This window comes from Sus scrofa, chromosome 9, assembly GCF_054392235.1.
Source record: "Sus scrofa isolate SSC_HxYL_T2T_F1_AM1 chromosome 9, Sscrofa_HxYL_maternal_Yorkshire_Landrace_v2.0, whole genome shotgun sequence".
Taxonomy (NCBI): Eukaryota; Metazoa; Chordata; class Mammalia; order Artiodactyla; family Suidae; genus Sus; species Sus scrofa.
In genome coordinates, this window is record NC_139391.1 from 995,178 (window position 1) to 1,013,809 (window position 18,632).

The 18,632-nt window shown below is 44.3% G+C and overlaps 1 protein-coding gene across 36 annotated transcripts in view; it reads left to right on the plus strand.

Moving 5' to 3' along the window:
• Positions 1-18,632, plus strand: part of STK33 (serine/threonine kinase 33) — a 151,433-nt gene that overhangs the window by 125,001 nt on the left and 7,800 nt on the right. For 24 of the 36 annotated variants that reach the window (XR_014814454.1, XR_014814456.1, XR_014814457.1 and 21 more), the window contains one exon: positions 5,038-5,235. Coding sequence is in view for 31 of the 36 variants with exons in the window: in XM_084974879.1 (XP_084831005.1) it covers positions 5,038-5,235 (198 nt within the window). In the remaining 5 variants the exon portion in view is untranslated. Of the gene's footprint in view, positions 1-5,037; positions 5,236-6,031; positions 7,551-18,632 lie in introns of those variants that run through there. The other 12 variants (XM_021062261.2, XM_084974900.1, XM_084974877.1 and 9 more) reach the window with 2 other exon arrangements.

Consider the following 18,632-nt stretch of genomic DNA (forward strand, 5'->3'; position numbering starts at 1 on the left):
TCAGTCCTTTGCAAGTATCTGCAATTTACATCATTTCTTTTCCTACGTAATTTATGTTAATTATCAGTCATACAGTAGTTGCATTTACCCTTGGTAAATTATTTAAATGGCAAACAAACCAAGAAAAATAACTTTTTTCCTTCTATTCCCTCATTCCCTCTTACTAAGGATAACCATTAAGTCGCATATATTCTTTCAGATATGTTCTATACACTTTTATGTACCCACTTTTCACAAGTGGGTTTATATTATGCAGACTTTTCTTTTTCTCTAATGTATTTTGGAAAGATACCCTTATTTTTGAAAAAGCAGCATTATAGCCAAAATCATGGATACACTCCAGCTTTGCCCCATGAATATGGAATATTTAAATTGTTTCAGATCTTTTCTGTTACAAGCAGTGGTGCAACACATGTTCCTGTAAAAATGTTTGCATCCTCTGTCAGCATATCCATAGGAGAAATTCTTAAAAGTTGAATTACTGGTCTGTGAGAATGTACATTACACATTTGGATAGTTTGTTGCTCATTTGCCCTCCCATCAAAAGCAAGTAAACGAGAGCCTGTTTCCCCTCGCCCTCGCCACCTCGGCACTACCAGGCGTAAATTTATGTCCATCATCTATTACGGGAAAATCGGCAACCCATTGTTTTGATTTGGGTTTCATTCATTTCGTGAAGTTGAACATCCTTTTATATGTTTTTTATGAAGTGACTGTTCCATTTTCTTATAGAAAATTTTATTTCTGGGAACATTATAAAATAAAGAGTTCTAGCTATTTACAAAAAGTTGAAAATATAAGCTAAAGACCCAGAATCCTTCCTTTTAGTTTTGCTGCTTTTGTGTTTCATACCATCTCACCCCAACTCATATATATCATTCATTCATTCATTTAAAAATACTTGTTATTTACAGGGAGTTCCCATCATGGCTCAGTGGTTAGCGAATCGGACTAGGAACCATGAGGTTGCGGGTTCAATCCCTGGCCTTGCTCAGTGGGTTAAGGATTCGGTGTTGCTGTGAGCTGTGGTGTAGGTCGCAGAGGTGGCTCGGATCCCGCATTGCTGTGGCTTTGGTGTAGGCCAGTGGCTACAGCTCCGATGAGACCCCAGCCTGGGAACCTCCATATGCTGCAGGTGCAGCCCTAGAAAAGACAACAAGCAAACAAACAAACAAAAAAGCTTGTTATTTACAAAATTCTGATAGGCACTGTCCTTGAAAAGGCAAATTCTGTTAGATGAGGATATACGTTGCGTCTCTATTTATAGTCCTGTCTTCTAAAGTGATAAACCCAAATCTTCCTATTCGACCTCTGATGCGTCTCCTCTATGAGTGTTCGTTTTTGTTTTTTTCAAAATAAGATAGTCTCAAACTGTTAATTAAACAAGTGGAAACTTATTAAGCAAAAGGTTGCTTTTCTACTTGTGACAGCCCATTTTCAGCATATTGCTGCTGCCTTCTTGCCACTTGCTGCTTCCTAGTTGATTGGTTCAGGAGCTGACCATCCCCGGAGTACAGCCAGTAAAGGGAGTTCAGAGGTTAGTGTTCTGATGGTGGGGTGTCTCCACAAGCTCCAGTTTCTGCCCTCACAATTCCACCCACTCTTGTTTGTTTATTTGGTTCATGTGTTGAGTCTAGAAGGCTCTTGACACAGCCTGGGCCACTTGTTCATTGGCCAGTCCAAGTATTTGATGTAATTCCTCATCCAGCTTAGCAAAAGCAAGAGCTGGGTGGTCTGGTCAGTTGTCGACTGGACTTTAGACAAGAGGGAAGGCCTTGGCTCGATTCCACCATGTGTGCCCTGCTGGTGTCTCAAGTGAATATAGAAACCAAATAGTCACATTTTCCTAAATAGTAGTTGGTTGGTTGGTTGGTTGGTTTGGAGGGGCTGGTGCTCCTGTTGCAGCTTGTTGGCTTGCCTCCACCATATCTTTAAAAGAAGAAATAGAGTCATTTCTTTGCATACAAAGGCATATTCTACTTTAAGCAGGTAGCACATCAGTTACCAGGCTCTTGGGTGTGCATATATGTGAACCAAGCATTTGAAAGATTGCTAGAAATGGGGCTTCGAGGTAATACAGGAAATCCTTGCTTTGCACAGCAGCTGCAGGTTGAAGCTGCAAAGTGACTGTTCCATGCCCTTTTTAAGTTTTTTGATAAACATTAAAAACTCTCCGTTGTTCATAAGTGTACGTATATAGGGAATGAAACAAAAGTAGATTTTTTAGTGCACTGTAATTTAAAACATTAGAAACACTGGGAATTAAAATGTCTTATTTTTTGGTTTAAAACTTATCAAGATTAGTTTAAACAGTGCTAGCCTAGTTGTCCTAGAGAGGGGAGCATCTTATTTATGCCTTGACGAATTGTCATAATGTTTTATAAGTGTGGATCAACTTTCAACATTGCCTCCTTTCTTTCAACATCGTGAAATATCTCTGAAAGTTCTTCAAATGTCAAGTTTTTTTGCGGGCATCGTTTTCCCTGGCGCATCTTCATCCTCCCACATTCATGTTGATAAGTTTGCCTTCGCTGAGTTCCTTTTCTTGCCCATTCTCTCACAGTGGCAGCGTCAACACTCACGTGGTCAACCGTTTCTCCTCTTAACTCATTTGTCGTTGACTCCGACTGTACTTCCAGTAGTATCACTTGTAATCTGATTGTACTTCCAGTAGTATCACTTGTAATTTCTTTGTTGCACGTTCATCTTTGCTGGCAAATTCCCTGGGAGACAAGGAGGCAGCACAACTGCACGCCTTGCTGTCTGTAGGAACTGAATAGCCGATGCACGGTGTCCAATGACCAACAGACTGTGAAAGAAGTGACGTGATTGCTCACTGATCAGGATGCAAATCTGTAATTTACGTGGTGAGTGAGGCTTGAAGAGCCAGCAGTGAAGTTTGAACTTTATGCAATTATAGTTGTGCCATAGTGACTGAAATTTGAACTGTGTTGCCGAGGCACTGATCGTATTTAACGAAGTCCTGATGACTGAGATTCATGCATATCAGGACTGTGCAGAGCAAAGACTGCCTAAATAAACTGGCCATTGCATGGTGCTATAATTGCATGTAATTTCTGTAGTAATTACAGTTTTGCAGGATATGCTGATTGTGCAGTGGGCTCAATCTTTATAACACTTTTTGGAGGTGCCTTATAGAATGTAAATGTTTACTCTGCTATTGACATGAGAAAGGCTCAATTATGCTGGTAGCAAATGGCCCCCAAATCTCGGAGGTTTTGGTGTTTTCTGTTGCCCGTTGCCTGTGGGGAGGGGAGCGAGCTCTGTTTTACGCCATCCTCTCAGGCTGAGGGAGGCTCCATCTCTGTGCTTCTATGGGAGCTTGTAAACTGTATGCTGCCTCTTAAAATTTCCCCCCAGAAGTGCTGTGTACCATTTCAAGTCACATTTCACTGATCAAAGCAAGTCATATGGTCGTGAATCAGAAGAGGTAGAGAAGCAAAATTCTACCTTGCGCCTGGAAGAAAGGAGTGTTGGGTGAGCCACACGAGTGACACTGATCCAAAGCACTAGCTTTTGGGGAGTTTAGCAGGGAAGGGCACCCAAGGAAATGGGGTAACAGACATAGGTGTGTCGGACCGTCTCTGTCTGCTAGTGAGAGAATCAGGTTGCGGCGAAGTTGTGTGTGTGAGCCCTGCAGGAGCCCGGACACCGCTTAGGGTTCAAGGTCAGGATGAAGCCAGGACGGTGCGCTAATGGCTAGAGGAATCGTCGGGACCAGGCAGGTGGTCGACAGAGCCCTGGAGGTCAGAACTTGCTCAGACGAGAGCGCTGAGCCTACCGTTTAAACAGTAGCAGCTCCGGTTTGGTCTCTGAGCCTTCGGCTGTGCTTCATTTAAATCGACATCATGTTGGGAGTTCTGGGATACCTGACAGAGGTGGCTCTCAGCTTGAGCCTTGAAGGAAACATAGGCTATGGGCTGGCAGAAGGCATGGTAAGGGCACTTGGGAGCAAGTGGTAGAACCTGCTTACGTGCAACCGTGAGTGGGATGCGGTGAAAGGGGTTGGAATATAGACCCTCAAAGGGGATGAGATGGCAGAACCAGAGGGATTTAATAGCATAGCGACCCTCATTTAGTTGTCCCTGTTTCGTACGCGACGCCTGTCTATCCTTTAACCACGGATGCGTTAAACCCTACAAATCCTCCAGAGTGTACCAGAGGGCTGCCCTCTGGCATAGTATTCTGTGTCTCGGATGCTTCGTCTACCCATGTGTGGAGTTAGGTTAGAACTGCTCCGTAGCTGTGCCCCGTCGTATTCTGGATATCATCCAGGCGTCTCGTCCAAGCTTTCTCTGCTAGTCTGACTTACGAACAAATATGCTTGCGGTGTGTCTGGTTAAACAGGAACGATTGGAGACCGCACTCATGCATTCCCTGGCATGAAAGGGAACGCCGCATTGGAGAAAAGTACAGTTAATGTAAAATGGTCAACTCTGGTACATGTACATTTAAATCTGGGGTAAAGAAGCACATGGAATCCCTTCTAATCAAATGGCCACATCATCTCTCAGTCTTCCAGTCAGCTAAGAGCTTGCCAGTCAGACGTCTGTGTTCTTGGACACAGAACTTGACCGACCAGTTGAACTGCGGTTTTACCTGGACGTTTTGGTGCCATATAGGCTTCCCCTGGGTGTTGGGCCCACTGGACGTTGGACAGCTTTCTTGCATTCTTTCTGCCTCCCTCGTAATTTTCTGAGAGCAGCACTGGAAGGGGGTCTTGGAGTCCAGGGAGCTGCCTTGTCTGGCCTTTTTTCACACAAGCAGGCTGCACTGTTCTTTCACACCCGAAGAGACCCCATCCCTGAGTCTCGGGGTTTTGCGGCCGTGTTAGGAGAGGGCCCGAGCCCTGGTTGTAGGGAAGGTCTCAAGAGGGCATCCGAAGGTTGGCTCTTCTTCAGCGTTACGTTTTCCACGGGACGCACTGTCTTTGGGGGAATACGTTACTGGAAGACGTGGGAGTCTTTTCCATTTTCAAACTTGCTTGTAACACCAAAAATTCTCCGTTAATGCTAGGGCAATGCACCTTCTTCAGCGAGACCAGCCAATGTGTTAGAGATGATGAAAGAATGGAAGAATAACCCAGGAAGCGACGAAGAAAGCACGACGGACCAAGAAAGCAACTGGGCCCATCAAGAAAAGGGGAGAGAGGACCCGCCCAGTGGAAACGCGCTCACCGTCAGCCGCTCTTCCGACGAAGAGGAGGGCAAGCAGGTAGGGAGGGACACGGCTGGTTCCGTTCCCCCAGCCGACGTCCCTTTGGGAGCCTGGTCTTGCACCTCTCGTGTTTGCTGTTGGTTCGCGTGGTTTGTAACAGGCCGGCTTGGTAAGGAAAGTGACGTTCTTTCCTCCTTTGAAAGATCATGCTTTAGCACCAGGTCCTACGTGCTCATTTTAGGATCTGTGATTATCGAGGGTGGGGTCTGCAAGCGCCTCCCGTGAAGAAGCAGATAGTAAATAGCTTAGGCTTTGTGGCCACCTGGTCTCGGTCGCAGCTTTTCACCCCTGATGTTCCAGCATGGAAACAGGCATAGACAAGAAGCGAGTGCGTGTGGCCGCATTCCAACAGAACTTTGTTTACAAAACTGCTGGTGTGCCAGATTTGGCCCATGGTCACAAGGAAAGATTTTGTATTTTACCAAGCTGTGTAATTTGGAGTGGGTTTGTGTACTACCTAGAAAAAGACTTCCTGCAATATCCAGTTACTTGTTTCCAATTTTCTGACAACTAAAATTCTCTGTAAGGGCTTATCATTTCACCTCATTAGATCTGAATGTGGTTTTATTGGTTTGGTGAGTAAAATGTAGTAGCAGGTTTGGTTAATTCTGGATCACGTGCCACTAACTCCATATCCTGGCGGTTTACCCAAACCCTTTTCCTTGTGTCTCCACATTTGGGGGAAGTTTTTCTGTAGGTCTGGTCTTTGTCTTGTCTTGACGTCTAATCAGCATATTTTAGCTCTTCATTAATGACGGGACCTCCCGCCCGTGGGGGCTGGAATTCACCCCAGGGCAGCCCACACTGCGCAGGAGGAGTCGCTGCATTCCACCCCCTGAGGCCGAGCCAGAGCCGGCAAAGTGCAGAGAAGGACCGAGAGCCGATCCCAGCCGCACCCGGGAAGCTGCAGGTGGCGGGCCCACCCCTTCCCGGCGGAGTCCTGTCGGAACCTGCAGAAGGAGCCCCCCCCAGCGATCTGGTTGCTTTTGATTTACTCACGGGGAACTTATTCATCTACTTGAGAGCAAACGTCTAGATAGTAAGCTTAACATTTGATTATTCAGATGTTTTGAACGAACCGTATTTTTACCGTAGTAGAAAGTAAGTTTATTGAACGCCTTTCATCCTCTCTAGTCTGTTACCAGCTCCTGCGGCGCTTAGCAGCCGTGTATATTGTATATTCTTGTTAAAATAATATCCCCAAAACCCACGCTTGCGTTTCCTCATTGAACATAGTTTGAAAAATTTCCTCTTAGCTGACTCGGCGTTTTCCGCACGCATGCACACGCTCACACGCGCACACACATGTACGCACATGCAGCTGCTGTATGTTCACGTGTATACGATAAGACACATACATACACATCCAAGCGAACGTCTTTTGGAGTCTTGGATTATGTCTGTGCTTGTCACTGCATCTGACCTAAAACCTCCTTTCGAGCCACACGTCTGGTTGTCTTCCGTCTCCTTTGCCGTTGCTCTGTGCCGTGTCGCCCCCTCACCCCCTGCAAGTTACAGAGTGGTGGGACTTGCCCTGTGCTCCTCTCAGCTGCGTCCACCTGGCCAACAGAAGAACTGGGATCTGAGCGGCGTGGGGATGCTGGAACTGTGCCCAGCGGACTGGAAGCTAAGAATACGGGTTTCTGCTCATCAGCAGGAAGACCTCCCTGCCATCAGCGCACCTGCAGTGGCCGCAGCACGGGCCGGACCGGGCATAGCAAAGCCCGTACAGCCCCTGGAGGCCTCGGGCCGCCTCTGGAAAGCCGGCTGCTTGTCGCAGATGCGCTAAAGGGTTTCTGCAGGGGGAGCCGGAGTCCCTCCTGAAGAGCCCTCCCTGCCTCGGTCTGCCTCTGAGGTCCCGGGAGGAACACTTTCCCGCATTTGGGCATTTTTCTGAAAAGTGCCACCCCTTACGAGAAGGACTTCTCATGCAGGTTACGTTTTTTTCCACAGATTTTTATGAATGAGTATGTTACTTTGTTATTATATTGAAGTCGAGTTTCTAGTAAGAAATTCTTTTTTTTCAAATCTTCGTTAATGGTAAATAGGGGTGATACCTGAAAATAGAGTTGGCTAGTTAGTCTTGAGTCCACACAGGATTCATACGGTCACTGATACTCTTAAGAGTGAAACTTAAATTTTATTAAAAATCATTTTATGCATATTGAAATATTTCCCATGGGAAAAATTTGTTTGTTCAAATTAGATTATGTGGACAATTTGACATGAAAAATAATTTACACCTACTGAATGAAAGAGATATATATGATTCTTATTCCATTAAAATATGTGAACTTTGGCTTTACTTTAAATGGAAATCTGGGACTTTCTGTTGTGGCTCAGCGCGTGAAGATCCCGACCAGTATCCATGAGGACGCAGGTTCGATCCCCGGCATCGCTGAGTGGGTTAAGGATCTGGCGTTGCCGTGGGCTGTGGTGTAGGTCGCCGACGCAGCTGGATCCTGCATGGCTGTGGCTGCGGCGCAGGCTGAGTCAACCCCTAGCCTGGGAACCTCCGTGTGCCGCAGGCGAGGCCCTAAAAAGAAAGAAAAATAAATAAATGAATGGAAATCTGCCAGCAGTTCCTGCTTCCCGTTGTATGATGGGTCTCTCCTCCCTCAGGAGAGCGTCATAAATCCACTTAGAGCTCCCGATTCTGTGTTTCTCCCAAGCCAGGTAATCACCCTTTCTAGATGCGTGGGGAGTGCTTGGAAAACTCTCGGAGAAAGTGAGGCTTTGTTAAGAACCAAACGCTGGATCTAAGTACCTGCTTTCTTTCCGAGTAACTGCGCCTTCCTTCCGAATGTGCCCCGGGAATCGTGGAGAAAGACAGGCCGCTTCTCCTCATTGTTCACGCTTGGACTGAGGTGTCACACACCACACTCTTGCAAACTTGGTTTCAGGTCGTTGGCATTTGCCGGCGTCCCTGTTCCCTCTGTCTGTTCATTTCCAACCTTTCGTCTACTTGAGGCAATCATATTTTTTGTAGACAGAAATGTTCTCTCTTGCAGATCATGGGTTCTGCAGGCTGAGAGCCTCTAGAGGGTGTCCTGTGTTCACGCAACCCCCTAATTCCCCGCCGGGGCTTCTTCCTCCACCCAGTCAGGCGCCCCCGACTCTGACCCCCGCGACAGCACTTCACTCCTCTTCAAGTGAGACGCTCGGCCGACCGTTGCTTATGGCAGGAGCGCCTCGTGACATTGGGTGCGTAGTGCCTTCCGTACAATATATGGTGCGATACTTGCAGTATTGGTTAACTTCAGAAAACAACTGCAGAGAGATGAGTGTCTGTAGAGGAAACACACCCGCCTCCTCCTAGAGGGAGGGACTGCAACTCTGGATGTGGCAGAAGTATGTTTGTATTGGCGAATTCTTGCTTCACAAAGGAGAGGCTGCTTAGCTGTTAAATTATTATTGCTATTATTATTTTTGTCTTTTTGCCTTTTTCTAGGGCCACACCCGCGGCATATGGAGGTTCCCAGGCCAGGGTCAAATCGGAGCTGTAGCCACCAGCCTACGCCAGAGCCACAGCAACGAGGGATCCGAGCCGCGTCTGCAACCTACACCACAGCTCACGGCAACACCGGATCCCCAACCCACAGAGCAAGGGCAGGGACCGAACCCGCACCCTCATGGTTCCTCGTCGGATTCATTAACCACTGCGCCACGGCGGGAACTCCAGGATCATTTTTCTTGACCGAAACATAGTCTTTATGGAATCATGGGAGATGGCACATGTGGCAGATGCTTTATCTGGTTTAGAAAGTAGGAAATCAGGGTGCCTCAAACTCTGAAAATTATTTCGATCAATGAACTGTGTTCATGTAGCGGTTCATCAAAGACGAAGAATGTTTAGACTTAAGTAAGATTAAAACTAAACAGTCGAACTGTGGTATATTGACCTGTTGCTTTGAGAGAAAGTCAAGTTTTCTTGGTATTTTAGTTCAACAAGGTGAAAATTGTCTTTTCTTGACAAGGTGAATCTTAGTTCCCCGAAGCCCTGTGAATCAGGTGCAGGTCACGTTTTAGACTCCAGCACCGAAGCGTTGTCAGCTGGCACGGGGGCCCGAGCTCTCCGTTTAAAATACCACCCTGGGAGTTCCCGTCGTGGCGCAGTGGTTAACCAATCCGACTAGGAACCATGAGGGTGCGGGTTCGGTCCCTGCCCTTGCTCAGTGGGTTCACGATCCGGCGTTGCCATGAGCTGTGGTGTAGGTTGCAGACGCGGCTCGGATCCCGCGTTGCTGTGGCTGTGGTGTAGGCCGGTGGCTACAGCTCCGATTTGACCCCTAGGCTGGGAACCTCCACATACCGTGGGTGTGGCTCTGAAAAGACCCCCCCAACACACACACACACACACACACACACACACGCACACACGCACGCACGCACACACGCACACAAACCCCTGGGTGCTAAGGTTCTAAGCTTCCCTGCTGGCCGCACTTCACACGGGATGGCCCAGCTTGTCAGCTTGTTGCCGGGGTCGTTCAGCATCTCCGTGACTCCTGGGAGAGGACGCTTTGGAGCTCGAGCATGGTTTCACTGGACTTCTTCTTAGGAGAAGATGCTCATTGTGCCCTGTGTCCTTTCACTGTAAAAAATGACTGTGGTGAGCACCAGTGTGCATGGAGTTTTGTGAGTCCTCCTAGCGAATCGTGGAACCGGGGAGCCTCCCAGACGCAGCAGCATAGCTGAGCAATAGCTGGCGAACGCAGGAACGTGACCTCTTGTGCTCTGATCTCGGGCTGCTTGCAGTGCCCGATGCTCGTGTGGATTCGCAGGCTTCGAAAAACAGCAAGGCTCTCGTCCCTGCTTCTCTTCCCAGGAGAACCCGCTGTGCGAGGCTTAGGTTTCAGCACTGGCTCAGCTGAGGGATGTGTTGGGGACGCCTTTCAAGTCATTTCCCTGCTCTTCCACCCTGGCTGCTTCTCGGCCCTCCTCAGGGCCCATAGCTGGTGGTGTGTGCCGTGCAGTTTTTCCTGTGGAGAATCAACTCCCGGCTGGGTTATAACAGACATTGCTTTCCTTTCAAAGGTATTAACTGGGGTCCATTCGTCTCTTATCTCGCCTTCATGCTGTAACTGGCACATGTATCACACCTACGTAATTATAAGCTCTGCAAAATGATGGCTTCATTTTTACTGCGTCTCTTTCCAAGAAATTAAAAGGGAAAATTGTTAAAGTCACCCAGATAGTCACCATTTCCGATGCTCTTCTTTCCTTTTTAAAATCTAAATTTCCACCTAGTGTCACTTCCCTTCAGCCTGATGAACTTTCTTTGCCTTTCTTGGATGTCTGCTAGCAGTGAATTCTCTCAGTTCTCTTTTATCTAAAAATGTCTTTATTTTGTCTTAATTTTTGAAGGACGTTTTCTCGGTTTACGGAGTTCTGATTTGACAGGTTATTTTGGTCCACATTTTGAAGATGCTATTCTGCTGCCTTCTGGCATATCCAGATTCTCTGATAAGACATCATTGGTAATTTGAAATGTTCTTTTCCTATATGTAATGTGTTGCTTTTCTCTGACTGTTTTCAAGAGTCTTTCTTTATCTTTGGTTTTCAGCATTTTGATGCTATCGTTAGGCATGTTCTTCACATTTATCTTGATTAAAATTTGCTAAACTTCTCGAATTTGTATTTCTGCATTTTTCCAAGTTTGGGAAGTTTTGTGAATTTTTCCTCATTTTTTTTTTCCGAGGCTCTTAATTACTCACATGTTAGACCATTTGATATTGCTCTATAAGTACCCAAAGCTGTCTTTATCTTTTTTTCAATTTGTTCTTTAGATCAGATGCGTCCTGTTGATCTTGCTTCAGGTTTACTCCTCTCTCTGTTGTCTCTTTTCCTGCTAAACCTCTCCGGTGAATAGTTAATCTCAGACATTACATTTTACTCTAAAACCTCCGTCTGGTTCTTTGTAGACATTTGGATTGAAGTATACACACGTCGTGAGTGGAGTTGATTTCTGAATTTCTTCACTTAGTGTGAGAGTCTCAAGTTCCTTCCATGTTGCTGCAAATGGCCTTATTTTGTCTCCTTCAGTTTCTACGGCACAGCAACGTGACCCGCCCCCATACACACCCATTTTCTTCATTTTCATTTCCATTTTTTCTCACCCTGTTCTGTACAGCAGGACCCCATCACCCCTCCATTCTAAATGGAACAGTCTGCATCTACCAGCCCCAAACTCCTGTCGGTTCCCTCTCCTCCCCTCCCTCCCAGCAAACACAAGTCTGCCCCCCATGACCTGATCTGTTTCCGTTCTGAGAGACCATTTGTGTCACATCTGAGACTCAGCGTATAAGTGATATCATATGGTGTTTGTCTTTCTCTTTCTAAATTTCTTCACTTAGTAGGAGAGTCTCGAGTTCCATCCATGTTGCTGCAAGTGGCCTTATTTTGTCCTTTTTATGGCAGAGTAGTATTCCACTGTGTATATGTACCACGTCTTCTTAATCCAGTCATCTGTCAATGGCCGTTTATATCGTTTCCATGTCTTGGATACTGTGAATACTGTGGATGCTGCGATGAACACACGGGTGCATGTATCTTTTTCAATGCAAGTTTTGTATGGGCAGATACCCAGGAGTGGGGTTGCTGGGTTGTATGGTAGTTCTATATTTAGTTTTCTGAGGTACCTCCATACTGTTTTTCCAGTTTACATTCTGACCAACAGAAAAGGAGGGTTCCCTTTTCTCCACACCCTCTCCAGCATTTGTTGATTGTTGACTTGTTAGTGATGGCCATTCTGACTGGAGTGAGGTGGGACCTCATTGTAGTTTTGATGTACATTTCTCTAATGATTAGTGACATTGAGCATTTTTTCACGTGCCTGTTGACCATCTGAATGTCCTCAAAGAAATGTCTGTTTAGGTCTTCTACCCGTCTTTTGATTGGGTAGTTTGCCGTTTTTCTTGTTGACGTGCATGAGCTATTTGTATATTTTGGAGGCTAAACCTTTGTTGGTTAAAAACCATTTGCAAAGATTTTCTTCCATTATGTGGGTTATCTTTTTGGGTTGTTTTAGCATAGTTTCATTTGCTGTGCAGAAGCTTTTGAGTTTAATTAGATCACACTGGTTTATTTGTGTCTTGATTGTCATTATTCTAGGAGGCAGATCAAGGAAGATGTTGCTGTGATTTATTTCAAAGAGCGTTCTGCCTATGTTTTCCTCTAGGAGGTTTATAGTATCTGGCCTTAAGTTTAGGTCTTTAATCCATTTTGAGTTTATTTTTGTGTTTGGTGCTGGAAAGCGTTTTAATTTCATTACTTTACATGCAGTTGTCCAGTTTTATTGAAGAGACTATCTTTTCTCCACTGTATGTTCTTGCCTCCTTTGTCATAGAGGAGTTGACCATTGGTGCTTGGGTTTATTTCTGGGCTTGCTATCCTCTTCCATTGATCTATATTTCTAGTTTTGTGCCAGTACCATACTTTTTGATGATTGTAGCTTTGTAGTATAGTCTGAAGTCAAGGAGCCTGATTCCTCCAGTTCCATTTTTTTCTTTTTAATATTGCTTTGGCTATTTGAGGTCTTTTCTGTTTCCATACAAATTTTAAAATATTTTGTTCTAGTTCTGTAAAGAATGTCATTGGTAATTTGATAGGGATTGCATTGACTCTGTAGATTGCCTTGGGTAGTACAAGCATTTTGACCATATTGATGCTTCCAATCCAAGAGCATGGTATATTTTTCCACCTATTTGTGTCATCTTTGATTTCTTTCGTCAGTGTCTTATCGTTTTTGGAGTACAGGTCTTCTGTCTTCTTAGGTAGGTTTATTCCTAGATATTTTATTCTTTTTGATGTGATGATAAATGGGATGGTTTCCCTAATTTCTCCTTCTGATTTTTCATGGTTAGTGTATAGAAATGCAATAGATTTCTGTGATTGATTTTGTAGCCTCTAACTTTACCAAATTAATCGATGAGCTCTAACAGTTTTCTGGTAGTGTCTTTAGGATTTTCTAGGTAAAGTGTCATGTCATCTGCAAACAGGGATAGTTTTATTTCTTCCTTTACAATTTGCATCCCTTTTATTTCTTTTTCTTCTCTGATTGCCATGGCTAGGACTTCCAAAACTATATAGAGTAACATTGGTGAAAGTGGACACCCTTGTCTTGTTCCTGATCTTAGTAGAAACGCTTTTAGTTTTTCGCCATTGAGAATGATGTAAGCTGTGGATTTGTCTGTCATAAACAACTTTTATTATACTGAGGTAGTTCCCCTCTATGCCCACTCTCTGGAGAGTTTTCATCATGAATGGCTGTTGAATTTTGTCAGAAGCTTTTTCTGCATCTATTGAGGTGATCATATGGTTTTATTTTTCAGTTTGTTAATGTGGTGTATCACACTGATAGATTTGCAGATATTGAAGAATCCTAGCATCCCTGGGATAAATCCTACTTGATCATGGTGTAAGATCTTTTTCATATATATTCGAACGTGGTTTGAATATATGTTGAGTATTTTTGCATCTATGTTCATCAGTGATGTTGGCCTGTCGTTTCTTTTTCTGTGGTATCTTTATGATGGTGGCTGCATAGAATGAGCTTGGGAGTGTTCCTTCCTCTGCGATTTTTGGAAAAGTTTCAGAAGAAGAGGTGTTAACTCTTCTCTGAATGTTTGATAGAATTCACCTGTGAAGCCATCGGGCCCTGGGCTTTTGTTTTTTGGAAGTTTTTAAATTGCATTTTCAATTTCAGCCCTTGTGAGTGGTGTGTTCATATTTTCTATTGCTCCTTGGTTCAGTCTTAGTAGGTTGTACCTTCGTGAAAATCTATCCATTTCTTCTGGGTTGTCCATTTTACTGGCATACGGTTACTCATAGTAGTCTTGTCACTATCCTTTGTATTTCTGCATTGTCAGTTGTAATGTCTTTTTCATTTCTAATTTCATTGATTTGAACCATCTCCCATTTTTTTCTGGATGAGTCTGGCTAAAGGTTTATCAATTTTGTTGATCTTTTCCAAGAACCAACTTCTGGTTTCATTGATCCTATCAATTGTTTTCTTTGTCTCCATGTTATTAATTTCTGCTCTAATCTTTATGATCTCTTTCCTTCTGCTAATTTTGGCCTTTGTCTGGTCTTCCTTCTCTAGATGTTTAAGGTGTAAGGTTAGGTTGTTTATATGAGTTTTTTCTTCTTTCCTGAGATAAGATTGTATTGCTATAAACTTCCCTCTCAGAACTGCTTTTGCCGTGTTCCATATGTTTTGGGTTGTTGTATCTTCATTGTCATTTGTCTCTAAGTATCTTTTAATTTCCTCTTTGATTTCTTCAATGATCCATTTGTTGCTGAGTAGCATACTGTTTAGCTTTCAGGTGTGTGTGTGTTTTGGTGTTTTTTTTTTTTTCTTGTAGTTGATTTCTAGTCTCATAGCACTATGGTCAGAGAAAATGCTTGAAATAATTTCAATTTTTAAAAATTTACCAAGGCTTGATCTGTGGTCCAGGAAATGATCTATCCTGGAGAATGTTCCCTGTGTACTTGAGAAGAAAGTATATCCTGCTGCTTTGGGCTGAAAAGTTTTATAGATATCCGTTAAGTCTGTTTGGTCTAGTGTATCATTTAAGACCTGTGTTTTCTTGTTGATTTTCTGTCTGGATGATCTGTCCATTGCTGTAAGTGGGGTGCTGAAGCCCCCCGCTATTATTATGTTCCTGTCAGTTTCTCCTTTTATGGCTGTTAGTTGTTGCCTCATGTATTGTGTTGCTCCTATGTTGGGTGTATATAAAATTGCAATTGTTATAGCTTTGTCTTGGATTTATCCTTTAATTATTATGTAATGTCTTTCTTTGTCTCTCGTGACCTTCTTTATTTTAAAATCTATTTTGTATGATATGAATATTGTTATTCCTGACTTTCTGTAATTTCCATTTGCATATAATATTTTCTTTCATCCCCTCACTTTAAGCCTGTCTGTGTCCTTAGAGCTGAGGTGGGTCTCTTGTGAGCAGCACGTATATGGCTCTTATTTTTGTAGCCAGTAAGCCAGTCTGTGTCTTTTAATTGGAGCATTTAATCCATTTACCTTCAGCGTAATTACGGATAAGTATGTATTTCTTGTCATTTTCTTAACCATCTGTATGTGTGCAGAGTTGTTTCTGCTTGCTGGTGTCTTAAGTTGAGGTGCATTTTCAATTTTCTGCATTTGTCCTCTCCTCTTCTCATACCTGCTAGTTTTGATATCATATTTGTCAATGGGCGATTTACTGCTTTTATATTATCTTTGCTTTTAGCCGTGAATTTTTTTCATTTGCAGTATTATTGTTTCTAACTGTGGCTTTTCCTTCTCTGCTTAGAGAATCTCCTTTAGTAGTTGATGTAGAGCTGGTTGGGAGGTGCTGAATTCTCTTAGCTTCTGCTTGTCTGTAAAGCTTTTGATCTCTCCATCAAATCTGAATGAGAGCTTTCCTGGGTAGAGTGTTCTTGGTTCTAGGTTCCTCCTCTTCATTACCTCAAATATATCTTGCCATTCCCATCTGGCTTATAGAGTTTCTGCTAAAAAATCAGCTGTTATCCTCATGGGGGTTCCGTTATATGTGATTTGTTGCTTTCCCCTTGTGGCTTTTAATGTTTTTTCTTTGTAATTAGTTTTTGTCATTTTGATTAGCATGTGGATTGCTGTTTCTCCTTGGGCTTATTTTGGATTGAATTCTCTGTGCTTCTTCGACTTGAGTGAGGGTTTCCTTTCCCATATTAAGGAAATTTTTAGCTATAATCTCTTCAACTATTTTCTCTGGCCCTTTCTCTCTCTTCTTCTCTGGAACCCCTGTGATGCGAACATTGGTACGTTTAATGTTGTCCCGGAGGTCTCTTAGACTCTGCTCAGTTTTTTGTTTTGTTTTTCTGTAGCAGTGATTTCTACCTCTCTGTCTCCCACCTCACTTATTTGTTCCTCTGCTCCACTAACCTGCTATTGGTTCCTTCTGGGTTACTTTTCATTTCAGCTGTCGCGCTATTCACCTTGCTCTCTAAATCCTCTAGCTCCTTGTTAAACATCTCTTCGGAGCTCTCCATCTGCGTCTCCATTCTTTTTCCAAGACCATGGATCATCTTTGCTGTCATCACTCTGAACTCTTTTTCAGGTAGACTGCCGGTCTCCTCATCACTCAGTGGTTTTTCTGTGTTTTCGTTGTGTTCTTTTGTCTGAAAGCTGCTTCTTTGTTGTCTGTGTGTTTTCGTCGTGTTCCTTTGTCTGAAAGCTGCTTCTTTGTTGTCTCGTAATGTCTGCCTTTCTGTTTATTGTCCCCTTGACAGTACGAATGTAGATACAGTAGCAGGTGCCCAGTCCCGGAGTTCTCGGGGGTGGTAGTGGTTCATGTGCACCCAGAGCACGTGTTGGGCGCAGCAGTATCACACTCCTTCTCCTGGATCTGGGTGGCTGCTAGGGGTGGGGTCTCTGAGGCAGGCGGCAGTGATTCACAGTTCGCAGGATGGCTTCTGTATCACACAGGGGTAGCTGTGTCTCCTGCCGCCCCTCCCTTTGCTGCGAGGCTCTAGGGACTGCTCTCTGAAGCTGTAGGGGCAAGTGCTACCATCCTACCATCACTCCCCTTACTTGGCCACTCTAGAGATCTCTCTCTGAAGCCCCAAGGGTCGGGGGGCGGGGGCGAGGTTTCTCCCAAACTGTTGCTAACAGACTCCCTGTATCTGCAGAACATGTACTTCTGGCGGTCCCTCCCCCACCCCCACCTGGCTGCTGGTTGGAGTGCTGTCTGTAGCCTCTTTGGTTGGAATGTGAATTAATGGGCCTCCCATGGCTTCCTTGATGTAGAATGAGTGCCACTGACGGGAGCCTTCGCAGGGGGCCTCTGGCAGGAGCCCTGTAGCTTGTTCTTTCGCCAGCCAGTCAGCCTGCAGCTGGAGCATGGAGTGAGCCTAGGTGGCCCTCTCTTGGCTCTTTTTGGCACAGATTGGGCACCACTAGTGGGAGCCCCTGCAGGAGCCTGTGGCTTTTCTTGGTGAAGCTCTTTACAGTTCCCATGGGGGAAGGGGCACTGGTGGTCCTCTCTCGGCTCTTTTGGAACCTGCGCTGCCAGCACAAGCCCTGCGGAGCCATTGGGTGGAGCCACAGAGCTTGGTTTTGCAGATGACATGGTTGTGTACATAGAAAGTCACAAGAAGTCTTCAGAAAGTGATCGTAAAGTGCAAGATGCAAGATCTGTATAAAAAAATCAGTTGTTATTTTTATATGCTATCGAGGAACATCAGAAAACAAAATTTTTAACCATTTAAAATATTACAAAACATAAAATACTTAGCAATAGATTGAAAGAAATATATGCAAAATATTTATACCAACCCCCAGAACATGTTGCTGAGTGAAAGTGAAGAAGACTGAAGTATGAGAAGAGCTATACCATGTTCATGGATTAGAAGATTTGATACTGTTAAGATGTCAGTTCTCTCCAAATTGATTTGTAGTTTTAAAGCAATCCCAAGTGAAATCTAGGGCTTTTGCCTATCTGATGGAAATGGACAAATTGATTCTAAAATGTAATTGGGAATACACAAGACCTAGAATAGCCAAAATAACCTGAAAAGAACAAAGTTAGAAAACTTATGTGACCTGATTTCAACGTTTACTATACAGCTACAGTAATCAGTACTGTGTGAAGAGACCAATGGGTCGATGAGTCTAAAAATACATCTACACTTATGCGGTCACTTGATTTTTTACAGCTATTTCAGAGCCATTTAATGGGGGAAAGGATAGTTTTTTCAGTAAATGGTGCTGGAGTTATAGGATATCTGTATGGAAAAAAAAATAATAACTTTGACCCCCTAGCTTACACTATATGTACAAAGATCAGTTTAAAAGCTAATCTGTGGAGTTCCCGCTGTGGCTCAGTGGTTAACGAATCCGACGAGGAACCGTGAGGTTGTGGGTTCGACCCCTGCCCTTGCTCAGCGGGTTACGGACCCAGCGTTGCCATGAGCTGTGGTGTAGGTTGCAGACGCGCGCAGATCCCGCTTTGCTGTGGCTGTGGTGGAGGCCGGTGGCTACAGCTCCAATTCGACCCCTAGCCTGGGAACCTCCATATGCCACGGGAGCGGCCCTAGAAATGGCGCAAAGACAAAAAAATAAAAAATAAACAATATAAAAATTAAAAAAAAAAGAAGCTAATCTGTGAAGCTCCTGGGAGAAAACACAGGAGAATATTTTGTAACCAGAGAGCAGTCAAAGATTTCATAGAGCAGAGAAAGCCCTTTAAAAGTGGATAAAGTGGACTTCATCCAAAATTAGCGTTTCCTCATAAAAAGCATATTAAGAAAAGGAGGGGCCAAGCCCCAGGGAGAGAATATCTGCATAAGCAAATCTGACAAAGGGCTTGTACCTGGAGGGTAAAGGCAATTCCCACAACTCAGTAAGACAGCTCTTTGTC